We start from the raw sequence: 13392 nt of genomic DNA on the forward strand, positions 1-13392 counted from the left end.
CAGGACTATTAGTGACTAAGCAGTCTGACCATCAGGAGGCTTTCCACTTCACGTTGTCCGAGCACTCGGGGACAACAGACCCAGACTAGGAAAGAGATCTTAGTTAAATCTGAAGAGGAGTGAACTTGCAGGGGTCCTAAATGGAACTGCTTTGCATTTAAGCCTTCAATGGATCTATAGACTGTTCTGCCAGTAAGAAAAAACAATGGTATCAATGGGGTGATTAAGGGGATTCTGGTGGATCCAAAGAGGTCCCCAAAATTTATTTTGCAAGGCAAGAGCAAAGGAATTAAAAGTTAGGAGGGTTAATTAAAGAAAAAACAAAATGACTCAACCAAACAATTTTATTATGAAAGCACTTAGAAAAAAATCATACCCAGCCCCTGGCCAGATGAAGGACATTTGGGACTAGGAACCTCAAGTGATGTTCTGATTCTATTAAGCAGTCTGTCTTCAGCCAACTTAAACAGCTGTCAACAAAATTACAATGTGTATTCAAATCTCAGCAGAACACATTCCCGGCCAGCAATCCTGTTTACCAAGGCCTGTTTACAGGGTGATAATGGCAGCAATATATGGTTAGCAGAGAGGCATGCCAACCTTGGACTGCCCGAGACATTAGTGCGTAGCAGCCGGGGGCCTTTGGAACCTACAGTATGTACCAGGTTAAGAGGTACATCAGGTTTAGATGGCTGGTTCAATTGGCCATTGGCCCAGTGAGGTGTCTGCACCCACACTGCTCATTCTCAGCAGCACGTGCATCTAGACCGAACCTTCATAAAAAGTCTTCGCCATTGCATGTGCCAGTTTTGCCACCTTCTTCTCCTTTGCATCAGGGCCCATATTGTGGCGAGCTAGTTTAATCCAGTATTGCTCAGTCCTGGGCAGATAGTCTGTGTATTTCTCATCAAGCTGAACAGATGGGTGCTGCTCCTCTTCTAGCACATGACAGGAGGGAAACAGAAAGGAAGAGAGAGGTCACAAACAGCTGATGAAAGCAATCTGCTTCCCCATGTGCTGGGCCAGTTGAGAGAATGCTGCAGCTAACATATTTTAATGCGACAGTTTAAAGACTATCGATAGCTAGGGGAAATGGTTTTTCTCCCCAGGACACAGGCAAACATGGAACAGAATGTACAATGGAAATATAATTTCTTTTGGAAAGCTCAACTTGCCGCTGGATTTTTGCCTTTTTAAATTAAAGGACTAATAGCCCTGGTTGGACATATGTACAGTGCAAACATACTATCTTCAATACCTCAGTTCAGATCTGAAACATGCCCTCTCCCCAGCCAATATCCCCATTCTGAGCCTATGCGTAGCTGTGTCAATGAACCTCAATACTGTCCTGCAAAACTCCCTGCATCTCTTTCTGAGATAGAGATGGGAAGTAGTGGTCTGAGCACAGGACAGCACAGCCAGGAGATTTCTGACCCATGACACCACATCCCTCCCTGAAAGTTTAGTGAGGACTGACACTTGTAAACGTTCCCTGAAGGTGAAAAGCGCTGAGCCATTACCTGTTCCTAAATTCCCTGTAGCTTCTTATTGCTGGAAAATCCCAGTGGGCTCAAGCTGTCATTAAAAGCTGGCTTGGGTTGCTAATAAAGCACAGCAGTTTCAAATTCTGATGCCACTTCATAAAACCAGAGACAAGGTTGAAAGCTCTAGATCACCACAAACTGGAGCAAGGCAGCCAAAATTGCAGATGTGGGGCAAAACACATCCCAAACAACTACCAATCCATGTGTTCTTGTAATTCCTTTTAGCATAATTACCTTCATCATCTTCACTCTCTTCATCAGAGCCCTCCTCCTCTTCCTCATCACCTCCCTCTGCACCTTCCACATCATCCCCCTCCTCATCGGACTCGGACTCTTCCAGCCATTCTTGAGTTTCTTCAACAGTAAAACAAACATATACAATGAATAAACAAAACACAATAAACCCTCTTGAGACGGCTGGAATTGTTACTGGGAGAATGAGACAGTCAGACAGGTGTCCCATCTTTCTGAGCTGAGCAATCATCACATAGCCACCCTGCAATTCAGCCACCATGAGACACCAAGTTCTGAACTACAGTAACTCCTGTCTTAACACTGCAGTCATGTTCCTGAGAAATGCGACTTTAAGCAAAATGATGTTAAGCAAATCCAATTTCCCCATATATATATATATACACACACACACACACACACACACACACACACACAATAAGTTTTAAACAAACTGGAACACAGCGATGATGATTGTGAAACTTGGTTGAGGTGGTGAAGTCAGAGGGTGGGCTTTTTCCCAGGGAATGCCTTACTGCTAAATGATGAACTAGCACTCGGCTGAGCCCTCAAGGGTTAACACATTGTTGTTAATAGAGCCTCACACTGTACAAGGCAGCAGGAATGGGGGAGAGGAGACAGCATGGCAGAGAGAGTGAGTGAGTGTTCATTGTCCCTTTAAGTACTCTGACCCTACTCTAACTACACTGCCTTTTTAAGTAGATCAGCAAGTTGAGACAGTAGCTGCTGCCAGCAAGCTCCCTCTGTCCTTAGCCCTGTTGTGTCTCCCCGCCCCCCGCACTCGCTCTATGGATATGGGGTAAGCGGGGTGCAGAAGCAGGGGGGAATGGGACACCCTGACATTAGCCCCCCTCTTCTCTCCCCCTGCACAGCAAGCAGGAGGCTCCAGGGAGCAGCTCCAAGGCAGAGTGCAGGAGCAGCACATGGCAGTGGGGGGAGGGACAGCTGAACTGCTGGCAATTGCTAGCCTGCTGGGTGGCTGCAGCACAGGGAACTTATGGGAATGGGGAGCTGATAGGGGGAGCTTATGGGGGGCTGCTAGCCCAGCTTGGTTCCAAGACCCCACCAGCTAGCTGCAACGGGCTGCTCTTTCTGCAAGCAATGGACAAAGCAGGCGGCTGCCAAACGACATTATAAGGGAGCATTGCGCAACTTTAAACGAGCATGTTCTCTAATTGATCAGCAACCTAACAAGGAAACAACATTAACTGGGACGACTTTAAGTGAGGAGTTACTGTACTGATTAGAGTTTTTACGCATGCATGAAACAGAGAAAAGGCCAACAACAGCTGTGGAAAACAGCATGGTTCAGAGCCTGGGTTGACCAAGAATCAGGACACCTACATTCAATTCCCATCTCTGCCATCTGCTGTGTAACCTTGGACAAGCCGTTTTGTCCATCCGTGCCTCAGTTTCCCCTCTCACCCTTTGTCTGTCTTGTCTATTTAAACCCAAGGTTCTCAAAGTGAGGGTCACAAGGTTGTTACATGGAGTGTCGCGAGCTGTCAGCCTCCACCCAAACCCCACTTGGCCTCAAGCATTTATAATGGTGTTAATTTATAAGGGGGAGTGGGGTTGCCCTCAGAGGCTTGCTCTGTGAAAGGGGTCACCAGTACAAACGTTTCAGAACCACCCATTTAAACCGTGAGCTCTTCAGAGCATGGACTGTCTTCCGCTACGCCCGTACAGCACCCAGGACAATGGGACCTCGATCCTGGTTGGAAGGTCTAAGTGCTACATAATACAAGTAATAAAAACAATGTTGGAGCCTGCCCCACAGTGTCATTGAATTGTAAGCGCCTCGGGGCAGGTGGCTTGTCTTCACAAAGGCACCTCAAACCATGCTGGCTGCTATACCAATAATCAATGCATATGAATAAATGAGAATGCTGACAATGCTGTGCAATGCCACGTGGGATGGGAATTCAAGGGTTCAACTTCCACGCTCCCAGTTTCCCTCCTACAGCCCAGCTTCATCCACACGAGAGCAGCACAGAGAGGCACCAAGCGAACACGGGAAGCAATGAAACTGCACCATAAGGCCACTGAGGGAGAGGAGAGAGGGGTAGGGGGAAGAATAAGGAAATTCCATCCAGATTATCTAGTTATACAGATGTGAAAATGGGAGGGGGTTGAAGACACAGTGTTACCAGAGAACCTGTTCTCTAAACTCACCTCAAAATCACATGCCAAAGAGATTCAGTGAGAACCAAAGACCTGGCTTTTAAAGTTTTACCCTTAGGGGCATTTCTGAATCGATTTGACTGGGAGCACAGGGAAGCACCAGTGGTTCTGGCCTCTCTGAGGGCCGTGAGTACTGAGGTGGATTTAAGTGAAAACTCGGAGTGAACATGCTGTAGGTGGATTCCTTAGGGGAAAGACCTGGATTAACTTTCCAGACGCCATGCAGAGAAGCCTCAGTCAATATCGCCTGCCAGACACTGCCCCACTCCTAGAGAATAACCAACAGGCAACATGCTTGCAAGGCTACCCTGAAAATCTGGACCTCCAGATCCCTTTGGCGGTGCACAGGAGCTGCCGCCGCGGTTAGTGGCAGGCCGCAATGAGCTCTGAAAGCGTGGGGAGTGTCTAGGCTAGGGTGTCACATTCATGTGTGGAATACCCCGCTTCATGCTGGTCGTTTTGACACATCTGTATACTGAAATGTGCTCAATTCTTGTCCCTCCTGCTGACTTCAAAGTGACCCCATTGATGATTTTATCACCTCCTCACAGCTCAGGTGAGGTGGAAGCCCCTTTATTTCTGGCTGTGGAGTACCACTCCCAGGAGGAAGCAAGGAGACTTGGGTCAGAAGATTTCCCAAATTCCTTATCCTCCCTGCATTCACCCCAGGCAAAACTTACTTTTACACAAAAAACATTAGGAGAGGCCATAAACATTCTTTATGACAAGGGGATTAAGGGAAGAATTTATGATCCCACAGTAAATAAGGCCAGTCAACTGGAGGTCATGAGGCCAGGGAAGGTTCTTGTACGGATTAATCTATGCCAAATTTAGTTCCGCTGTGTGTAAAGGGAGCCTGCTGCCAGCAATCTAAAGAATACGGTCCCTCCTGAAATCTGCTCTGCAATGATTCACCTGTTTCCATGTTGCCCTAAATAGACCATTACTGAAAGACTGTGGCTTAGGTGAGATTTGTCCCCAGTTACCATTAGTGCTGGAATAAGGCTAACTCTAACTGTCCTTAAATTATCAGGCACTGTGCAGGTGTACTCTAGGTTGAAATTGAAAGCAGGCAGGACACTGGATGCAGACATCCATGCTTTGTGCATGAATTCAGACTCTGGCTTTGAGAACAGGATTTTATGTTGGAGCTGCTCTAGTCTGCCTGTCTGGGAGAAAGAAAAAACAAACCTGCTCTATCAATCACCATCATCATCATGATTGTTACACAGCACAGTGGCTGGAGCACAGGAGAGGGACTCAGGAACCCTTGAGTTCTCAACCCTACCTGTGCCACAGACTTTCACTGTGGACTTAGGCAAATCACTTCACCTCAATTGACTTAATTTCTTCATTTGTGAAGTGAGGACATAATTTCCTCTCTCGCCCCACTGGCTGGCAAAAATTCACTTCCCTCCAAAGACAGGAATGACAAATGGCTAGTTTGGAGACTGCATGTGAATATACAATGAGTGAGAGGAAGGATGATGTAGTAGTTCCTTGGTTCCAGTCCACGGTCTGCCACAGACTTCCTGTGTGACCTTGAGCAAATCACTTAGCCTCCCAGGGTTATGTCTATGTTGCAGTTAAAAACCCTCTGCTGGCCCGTGCCAACTGACTCAGGCTCGTGGGGCTGTTTAATTGCAGTGTAGATGTTCAAGCTCAGGCTAGAATCTGGGCTCTAGGGCCCTGTGAGGTGGGAGGGTCGCAGCCTCTACACTGCAATTAAACAGCCCCTTAGCCTGAGCCTTTTAGCCTGAGTCAGCTGGCCTGAGCCAGCAGTGGATGTGTAACTGCAGTGTGAACATACCCTCAGGGTACATCTGCACAGCCAAAAAAAAAAACCCACAGCAGCGAGTCCCATAGCCTGGATCTACAGACTCCGGCTCACAGGGCTCATGCTACAGCGCTAAAAATACACTTGTGGATGTTCTGGCTCAGGTTTGACCTCCAGGCTCTGAAGCCTGGGGAGGGGGGTGGGTTTCAAACCGTGAAGCAGAACATCTAAAAGCTGTTTTTAGCAGTGTAGTGCAAGTCCCGGAAGCTGGAGTCTGTAGACCTGGGCTTGGAGACTCGCTGCCGTGGGGTTTTTGCTGTGGAGGTGCCTTGGTACCCCACCTATAAAATGGAGATAGCACGCTGCCTCCCAGGTGTTGTGCGGATCAACACATTAAAAGACTGTGCGGCGCTCGGATATTATGGTCTTGGGAGCCTGTTGTGATAACTGGGCCTAAAAATTGATCCTAATTGTGAGCTCAATTGTAAAATGTACATGAAAGTCCGTAAGATGTCACAATGACCTGTAACGAGAGATGCTGATGGCAAAAAGCATGAACGGGAGACAGAAGAACTGCACTAGTCCAAACAAAAGGACCACAAGGGCTGTGTTAAGATCATGCCTGGTAAACAAGGGAAGTGTGAGACTGGAAATCAGTGAACCAAAACTGGTATTTTGGAAACAAGCCTAACTGGTGGACAAAATGATGACGGGAGTGGGCTATTTCACCCACCACTCCCTTTGGGGTTCTTGAAAGAGACAACTTTGGGAGAAAAAACTGACTACTGGAGGAAGCTTCACCATTATGGCTGCTACCCCACTGTCTCCTGGGACCCTGGACCTTCCTTGTCCTAACCCCGAGAGCTGCTCTGACCTGATGGGGCCAGAAAGAAGAAGCGAGGTGACACCACCACCTTTTCTGGCTATAGCTGAATCTCAACCACCATATGGGATGAAACGGGATTGGACTTTTAATGAATACTTCACATTTTAAAGGCTTTAGCTCTTTTTCGGTCTTTTCTGTATCTTTAATAAGAGGTTAAAAGGATTTGTAACAATGTGTTTGCCATGGTACGAAGGAGGCTAAACTCTCTGTATAGCAAACCCTGAACTTTGTTTAATGTTGGACAGTGACTAGGCTCCATTAACACCGTAGGACTAGGCTCCATTTATTCCATCTACATTAATACAACAGGCTGTATAAGTACCCTAGATAGAACGAGGAGATATGGGGTAAAGATTTTAATCTGGGCTTCTCCACTCATGGGCAATACTACCATTCCACACCCACGCCAATGGAACCCATATACCACACAGCACCATGCATTCTGTTCACACTACAATATTTTACTGAAGAACTATTTCGACAGTGATTTCAAGAATTCAAACAAACACTTTTTATTAACTGACATTGTGTGTAGCCCTCTAGAGACCAGCTCCCTAGTTTCAGAAGTCCAGCTGTACAGCCCACGAGGGGAGAGAGAAAAAAAAAACAAACAAAAAAACAAAAAAACACAACTTTAAAAAAAAAAAAAAGCAGTTTAGAAACCTCTACAACATTATCTAAAATAGCATTATTTGCACATGATAATGCTGTGTTTTAAGGTACAATATCCTGCTGTCTACCAGAGTGAAGTAGACACGGAGATTATTCACAATTCCTCTTCTTTTTTTGCTCTGATGCTTCATGGGATATTGGATCTTAAACTAGTTGCTAGTCCAGAAATGAGTTTTGCCCGTCCAGCACCCTTAAATGGCACATATTTGGCAGGGAGGCTGAGAAAGAAATGTTCTGTGGGAGGGAGATGGCAGCGATCTGTGGACTGCTCAGAAGTTTAGAACTTTAGAATGTGTCTTTAGGGAGATGCTGTAAGGGTAGAGTGCAGGTGGGATTAAAGGAGCAAGATAAATGCAGTTAATCACCACTACTTACACTCCGTGGTATAAAAATTGTAATTAACTGGTGTGTGGTCACAATTACACCTGTGTTTGCAAGCCACTGCCCTCTGCTGGATGGAATCAGAACTACACATCCGTGCACCAAAGAACTTATATTGCTATCAGCAAACAGAGATGCTCCTTCAGCTTACATTTTAAGCGCACGCGTTTTCAAAGCAGGAGGATCCGAGTTCTGTCCCTATCCTCAGCAAAGTCTTAAGCAGCTCAAGCATGCAGTATGGCGATAACTGTGAAGTACCTTGGTGCCCACGGATTTGTACTCTCCCAAGCTATGGTCTCTCTGGAAAATGCCAGCGTTCAAAGGGTTAATTTCAGCTATAGAGAAAGCCATGCCTTTTTTTTCGTGGTGCTGCTGAAAACCCCACCTGCCCAAGAGCCCTCTTGGGAGGTGCAGGTGCTGTATCTGCTAGAGATGGTGCTGGCAGAGCTGGGATGGGCACGGTGAGTGGATGCCAGCACTGAGTATTCTAACTGCCTGAAATGCACAAGAAAGGATTAACCCATAGCAATAACTTACTTGGATCCATCTCCACCAGGACCTTCCACTCCTCCATCTTGTGGAGGTCGATGCTATAGAGGTCGTTGAGGGTGAACTGGCGGTCCCCCACTTCAAACATCCCCCCGTAGACGTAGAGAACCCCATGCTTCACTGCCAGCATAGCGTTTGAACGTGGGCATGGCTCCACCTGCTTGCTGGAGGCTTCATCACCAGCCTCTTCTTCGTCTTCTGATTCGGACTTCTCTGGCTCCACTTCAGGGGCAGAGACCACCTGCTTGATCATCATGACAGTCCCATCCTCTGCCACCACCTCTTTGACGATTTCCACGGGGCCCTGAGGCGGCTGGCCCTCTGCTTCTCCATCCCCAGCACCCTCTGTCTCAGCCTTTTTGCCTCGCCTACGTTTCGTCTTCTCAGACTTAGGTCCCTAGTGATAGGAAGCACATTAGAAAAGCGGTCAGAGAATACCGTATGCGACTGTGAATCTGAGCAACGCTGACGTACAACATGAATAACACGCCATACAGTGATGAACAAAATACACTTAAATACAATTTGGGGATTCAATTAAGGTTTGCTGGTGCCATAATTCTCAGAAGATGGGCACATGCTCTAACCAAAGAGTGACTGCCCTGCTAGCTGTGACGTGACCAACAGGAAAATGCGTGTGCAATTGTTGCTTCTGTTAATACAAAAGTACGTGCTGGGGCAGGAGAAACACAGCACACTCTCTCACTCACACATACTAGTGAGATCTCTGTGTGTATGTGGCTGGCGCAAAATACGATGACCTGCCATTCTGAGAAATCAAAACACAGTGACTGAGCGCTAAATGACAGCACGTTAGTGGGAAGAACTCTAGGACTTTCGGAGCGCTCTACCAAAGGGCTGGGAAACAGTTTGTCAGGAAATCAGAAGCAAACTCGCTCCTGAAGCTTTGCCTGTTATGTGACTGGTTTTCCCTCTGTCAGAATAGACTAAGAAGCACTGGGGTCCGGAGGAAGAAAGTTGAGTCAGGTCACCTGCATCTGGTTTACTCCTTGAAAACAGTTGGAGTAATGCCAAAAATCTGGGGCGACATGTCTGAAGGTTTAACATTCTATCTCCCCCTTCATCGGTCAGCTAAAGGGTATGTTTTCCCTGCAAAGAGAGGCATGTTTTTATATCAGGTTCTCTCATTGTAAAATGCACCATTGTGGTTTTTACCTCACTGCAACTAGTCCAGCTCACCTGTATATCCTTGTGTCCTGGAGTTCCCCCTTGACTAGCTACACTGAGATAAAAGCCACAGTGCTTTGTTTCCACAAGGATTCTATAATGAGATAGCTTTTTTGCGTAATTTGATACACTGAGGGAGCTGTGACTTGTAGCTACACTCTGAACAGAACTAGATTTAAAACCATAACGAAGTCATAAATCAGAGAAGCTTCAGATTCCACGGGCTAAGATAAACAGGGAGGACTTATTGTATATATTTTTCCAATACCTTTAGTTGTCCAGGAAACCAGCGGTTCTTTCCCATATCGTAGAAATAAATATCACTGAAGAAGTCTCCTTCAATGCGCTCTTCCTCTTCTTCGTCATGCACACCTCCGAAGAGAAGGGATCGGTTATTGGGGCCCATTGCCACAGAGAAGCCAGACCTGGGAGTTGGTTTCACACCTGATGGGCTAAGCCGATTCCATACCCACTTGCCTAGTAATGGAAAAAAGAGAAGGAAACAAAGAAAGTCAATTCGCATAGGGGGTGGCTAAAAATTCCAGCTGCTTCAAAACTTCAAAGGCCTTTCAATTCTATAGCAATATCAGCAAGACACTCCTTGACCCATTTTAGTTTCCTTACATATTTCACAGTATCTTCAACAATTTATTTAAATAATGTTAATCATAACAATTTGCATTTGCCAGTTTAATCACCCAGCTAATCCATATGTTCCATTTTCCATTCTTTACCCTTAGAAAGCAATTGTGTATGCAAATACAAATTGTACATCTGCTCTTATAATACAGAAAGCCATCTTTGAGAGATGCTTTTCCGAGTGGGGCGGGAGGAAGCATGTGTGTGTTTAACGAAGGGAAGAGCTCATATTTCTGTTCATAGCACAGGTCAGACTGGCAAGGTCGGACTTAATTCCTTGTTTATTTGCAGGCCTAGAATGCCATAAGTGGCTGCAATGCAAACTTTACCCACAGAGTGCATAGAGAGTAGGGTATTGGCCCTGGAATACAAAAAAAGCTGTCTCTAGGGATGATTGGGAAGCATGCCGCATTCTGGTACCTTTCCCAGGCCTCTTCTACCAGCAGACATGGCCTATGTTGCCTTTTAAGTGCTCTAGTCTTCCAGGAAAGAATATCAGGCTCACTCAACAGAGACTTCAGGTCACACTTAAAAGCAGTACCCCAGGGTGGAAAATAGCCTGCGTTCCAAGCCCTCCCACTCCAAACCTTTCTAACCCAAACTTTTAGCAGCTGCAGTCCAGCTCTGAAATGCAAGACGCAAATATGTTGTAACCTACATAGGACTGAGTGGGCATAGCTAGCCACGCAAAACAGAATCCAGCAGTGGGTCACTGAAGAGTAGCGTGCCTAATCTGTGTGTCTAGGGAGAGAACATGGTTCATGCTGGGACTGGCAAGGTGACAATTGCTGAAAAGGTGCACGGGAGAAGAATTAAGCCTTGACTTGCCAAACTGACAACCCTATCCAGCTTACTCATTTGGTTCTATAAACAGTGGCTAGTGGACATTAAACAGGAAATATCATAGTAGGCAGAGATGGGAGACACCTACTAGATAGATGAGTCATTCACCCTGTATATACAGGACACAGATCCTGTACTGACAAGAAAGCAAGCGAGGGCCAGGTTTTCAGAGCTGTACAGATTCGGTTCTGGGAAACAGACATGCCAAAATTTTATTTTGAGAAAAATAAATCCAAAACAACAACATTTTGTTTTGACCTTAACAAAACTTTCTCGGGGCTCCAAGCTGCCCTGAATCCTAGCAGCCTGTGAATGGGGAGCCTGGGAGCACATGCATGCCAGTTATAACTTGTAACACAGCCCTTCCCTTCCCCTCAGCTAGTCTGGGCCTAGGCCTCCCTACGGGCAGAGAATGTCAACTGGCAAAAACTGCACAGGGGTTTTACTGTGCACACACATGAAGACTCAGATGAGCAAGCACCAAACCCAACAGCACGAGGACAAGAGCTAGCATTTACACTTTGGTCTCTGGACTTGGAAGTGTGGCCTAACCAGAGGCAGGCTTGAACTACAGCAATGGACCTCCCTATCCCATTGTGATGGAGGCTGGACCTAGAGGCAAACATTGCTACCTGAGGCTGAGTCAGAACCAAATCTGGACACTACACTGGAGAACATTGGATTCAGTCCTAAACTTAGATCTCAAACTCAGCCCTAGTCCTAACCCACTGGGACGGCCAGCTTGCTCTCCCTACATACACATCGTGGCTAGTACTAATCACAGCTCCAAAACTTGTATCAGCAATTGGCTTGGGCTGCGCACAGAGGCACTGCAGCAACAAGTAGCAACGACACACCCTACTGCATTCCCCTTCCACAGCTGAATTGGAAACCAGCAACACTAGCATCATTTGACCCTTTCTCTGCTTCAATTCCTTTGCTATTTCACTTACTATGTTACCCTGTTTCTGTCCTGTCCGTCAACAAGGTGCTTTAAAGGAGCAAATTCTATACTGCTCCTATGGTCCTGCAAGTCTCTGAACATCAGTGACCCAGTATGATTCCATTGCTGGGAGACAGGCAGCACTGGAGGAACCTGCACAAAAATCACGCACCCTCTCTGTGCCAGAGATCCCATCCCTGCAAGGATGCCATTCCCCTGGCATGTGGGATAGCAGGCATAAGGGAGGGCAGGCATGCCATAGGATCAATCTCTTACAGAGAGTGGATACAGCAATTGTGAAATCTACTGCAGCTTTAGGGCCACAGAAACAGATGCTGAATAGACATGGGTGCCTAAGAATTCCTTCTCCATTGTCCTCTACAAAGCTGCCTGCATGCACGGGTAGGGGAAGATTTGTCCCTAAACGCCCCACATGTCACCCAAGGAAGAGAAGCAATTCATCTCATCTTCCCATTCAACTCGTATTTTCCTTTTTTAAAGCAAGAATCCTGGTACAAATCCTCTAACTGCTCCTGGAAAGAAGAGAAATTCAAATCAACTTGTCCTGGGGAAGCGGTCCATCTGGTCTGCTTAGCATCAAGGCAGATCCAGTGACGTGGTGGTTTTCATAATTGGTGAAATTCGTTCTGGGTAGTTTTCTTTTTTTTTTTTTTTAAATCATCATTGAGAGGGAAAGAGTATTGGCATACTAAAGCGGCTCAGCATCAACCACAGCCAGGCCCTGTTCCTTCTTACAGTCGCTGAGAGGCAATTCACCTTCCTCCTTGCCCATGCCTTCAGCCTTCAGCAGGAACATGTCGGTGTGCAGGGTGCCTTTGTCAACATCTTTCTTAATTCTCTGCAAAGAAGAGAAGGATAAAACACAAAATGAAATATATTGCAATGGCCCAACACACCTGAATCTTCACGGCCTTGCATCTGGCAGTCATCTGCACCAGACTAGTAGCACTTTACACCCAGTTTGCAGAGCTGCAATTGACAACACAAGGGACAAGGCAGTAGCCAGTCAGGCCCAGTATCCGTGCACCCCAACATTTAACTAACTTGCTCAATGACTTCCTTCCCAGGGAAGCAGTTGCCATGCAAGACGGAGACGACAAGAAAGAAATAGCTTTAAGTGGTAGTGACAAATTTTATAAAGAGAGAGAGAGAAAGAAGGGCATTACTGTGGCATCGAGAAACCCAAGATCTATTCCTGATATTCCACAGACATCCTGAGAGACCCTCAGGCAAGTTACAAGCTCTGTGCCTCAGTTTCCCCATCTGTGAAATTGGGACGATGACACCTACTGGCACAGGGATGTCATGACCCTAAATTCACTAGCATTTGTGAGGTACTTTGGGATTCTGAATCAGAAGGCACAGCAGAAGCTGAAAGTATTATGGTTCAAGTTCTCCTGAACTTCCATTATTGTTCTCCCAGGTCATCCTCAACTATAGTTGCCACAATTCCCACATGATCACTCAGGTCCCCTACACAGCCACGGACAGTTATAACAGGAACTGAGGTGAG

At 46.4% G+C, this 13392-nt stretch overlaps 1 protein-coding gene across 2 annotated transcripts in view; it reads right to left on the reverse strand.

Annotated features, from left to right (window-relative positions):
- Positions 1-325: 325 nt before the first annotated feature.
- KLHDC4 (kelch domain containing 4) overlaps positions 326-13392 on the reverse strand; it is a 45021-nt gene continuing 31954 nt past the window's right edge. Inside the window, exons 8-12 of one of the 2 annotated variants that reach the window (XM_032793754.2) lie at positions 12636-12717; positions 9702-9910; positions 8234-8642; positions 1779-1898; positions 326-938 (exon numbers count right to left, since the gene is read on the reverse strand). In XM_032793754.2, the coding sequence (XP_032649645.1) occupies positions 763-938; positions 1779-1898; positions 8234-8642; positions 9702-9910; positions 12636-12717 (996 nt within the window). In that variant the 3' untranslated portion in view covers positions 326-762. Of the gene's footprint in view, positions 939-1778; positions 1899-7130; positions 7216-8233; positions 8643-9701; positions 9911-12635; positions 12718-13392 lie in introns of those variants that run through there. The other variant, XM_032793755.2, reaches the window with a different exon arrangement.

The sequence above is a fragment of the Chelonoidis abingdonii genome, chromosome 19, assembly GCF_003597395.2.
Source record: "Chelonoidis abingdonii isolate Lonesome George chromosome 19, CheloAbing_2.0, whole genome shotgun sequence".
Lineage (NCBI taxonomy): Eukaryota > Metazoa > Chordata > Testudines > Testudinidae > Chelonoidis > Chelonoidis abingdonii.